This window comes from Syzygium oleosum, unplaced genomic scaffold, assembly GCF_021117445.2.
Source record: "Syzygium oleosum isolate NSW1041296 unplaced genomic scaffold, Sole_v2.1 Sole_v2.18, whole genome shotgun sequence".
Classification (NCBI taxonomy): domain Eukaryota; kingdom Viridiplantae; phylum Streptophyta; class Magnoliopsida; order Myrtales; family Myrtaceae; genus Syzygium; species Syzygium oleosum.
Window position 1 is genome coordinate 225,831 of NW_026607502.1, and position 2,344 is coordinate 228,174.

At 39.2% G+C, this 2,344-nt stretch overlaps 1 protein-coding gene across 1 annotated transcript; it reads right to left on the minus strand.

The window, feature by feature from the left end:
* Positions 1–473: 473 nt before the first annotated feature.
* Positions 474–1,034, minus strand: LOC115669012 (uncharacterized). The gene has a single exon (XM_030590342.1). The coding sequence runs from the start codon at positions 1,032–1,034 to the stop codon at positions 474–476; it is 561 nt and encodes a 186-aa protein (XP_030446202.1).
* Between the last annotated feature and the right edge of the window lie 1,310 nt (positions 1,035–2,344).

Sequence of the window (2,344 nt, forward strand, 5' to 3'; positions counted from 1 at the left end):
TTTATTGATGTGAATATTTTTCTTTTTCTTATAATTCTTTGCATATTATTTCTTTTGCGAAAATTCACATTGATACCAATATTCCGTATGATATAAAATATATAGTTTAAAACTCGTGCAACACTCGGGAACTTTGCTAGTTGATAAAATAAACCCATCCACGAAAAATAGAGGGGTAAAGTTGAATTTTTTCGCGCTTTGCCAGGGTTTCGAGCCCATGACTTCAGATGAATATGATACTGTGCAGCGTGCAAGTTCTCTTGCGAGGATTGTACGCTGCCGATGGTCACAAGAAGTAAAATAACAACAGAGGATAATGATAGCAGTTTGATTGGGGAAATGCAATCAAATCAAATCTAAATAGAAAAGCAGGAACTTATGCCGAAGGTCACAAGAAGTAAAATTAAACTGCGTGAATGCAGAAACAGAACAATCATACAGACATACAACATAAAATTGCATGGAGAGTTTGCTCATTTCTCTTCCTTAGCATGGGGATTCATCCAGACGCCATAGCCATCGCATGGGAAAAACTTGAGCTTTGGACACTGAAACTTTTCCAAGTAGACCAGAGATGGGAAATGATGTCGCAGGTCCAACCACTCGACCTCGCAGTTAGCGAGGAACTTGAGCCGCAAGATCTTGACCGCCCACTGATTATCAGGGTGAGAATCCAAGTTGAGATTCGCAAGGTTACCTCCTCTGATGTAGAGTTTCTCGAGTTTTTCTACCCGTGAAGGAGTTACCCACTGCGGCATGGAAGGTCTAGGGTAGCCACGCAAATCTAGCTTCATCAGTTTACCAGGAAAACGCTGGCCTCCTATCGAACTGTTCTCTTGTTTTTTGTGCTTCTTAGAGGATTTCTTGCGTCTCTTTGACTTGCTGCCAGCTCCCCTGTAAGATGAGCTGGGAGCTTGGATCCATGTGATCGTCAATGACGTCAATTCGGGCAACTGCGATAGATCATTTATATGTTTATGTTCTAAATCAGCTGCTTTATCCAGTCGCAAACTCAATTTCCACAATTTCTGCATACTTGCCAAATCAGAGAGCGTGCAAGCTTCTTCATGATTTATTACAGAAGTTGGAAGAAAGCCAAATTAGAGTTTCTCATGAATGAAACACATGTGAGCGAATACTGCAGTCCTTTGTAGTAATATACTTCTTTCCATTAGCAGAAAGCCATTCAAGAAAAATCAAGCAACAAGTAATAAATAATAAAATTTTATTTTCCATTACTTTTCATGAACCCTGTTATTTAGAGGCATTTTTTACATTTTGACCATTTGAGTTTTTAGCTTTAAAATATGCTTCATTACTTTAGTCATTCATAATCAAACTAATAATATGACAAAACACATTATTTTCCTTCTAGATGTCAACATAATAACAGGATGAAACAAATGGACAAAATCATAATTAATCTGTCGAGCGAATTATCGGCATAACTCATAAATATCTCTGAATTTCCAAAAAAACATTCAAATCTCACACACCTTCCAATCATGTAAAATTCTTTTATAAAGGTAAAACTCTATAGTTTTTTTCTAAACTTAATCACCTTTTTCCTGATCAAGCCTTCCAATTTTTTAATTTAACAATCAACTCCTTAAACTTGTATAAGCTCCTAGTCAAGTCCAACAAGGACTAAGCTAACGCAATCTTCAGACCATCTCAAGGGCGCGATGCAGAGAGATATTGCCCTTGTGGACAGATCACGTTGTGAGCCCAGTTTGGGGACGATCTAGTTCTTTTGGTTTCTAAGTTTTCTTTCTTTGGTTTACTGTCCAGCCCCAGTTGCTCGATTCCATCAATCTCAATTACAGAACCGTATATGAAGCTTCTTGAGTCAAGGCATATGCCCATAAATCGAAAATAAGATCGGAACCGGCGCCGATCTCACTTCACCAAAGCGCGCAGTATGGTGTTGGGCCATGATTCATCATCACCATGCAAAGAGGAAAATAAAATACAGGCCCGACCACTGGAGGGCTTCAAGCCATTCTATATTCAAGCTGATAGATTCCCTCCAAGCAGGGCTAGTACTAGTAGCGAGTCGCGATAAACTTTCAATAGTTACGATGTTGATGTCCTAATCTTTTGGAATTGCTTCACTCCTTGACCTAGACTAGGAATAAATGAGTCGCAACAAACTTCCGGTAGTTACGAAGTTATTGTGCCAACCTTTTGGAATTGCTTCACTCCTTGACCTAGACTTGGAATAAATGAGTCGCGATAAACTTTCAGTAGTTACGATGTTGACGTGCTAACGTTTTGGAGTTGCTTCCCTCCTTGACCTGGACTTAGAATAGATGAGTCGCGACAAACTAAAGCAGGTACGAAG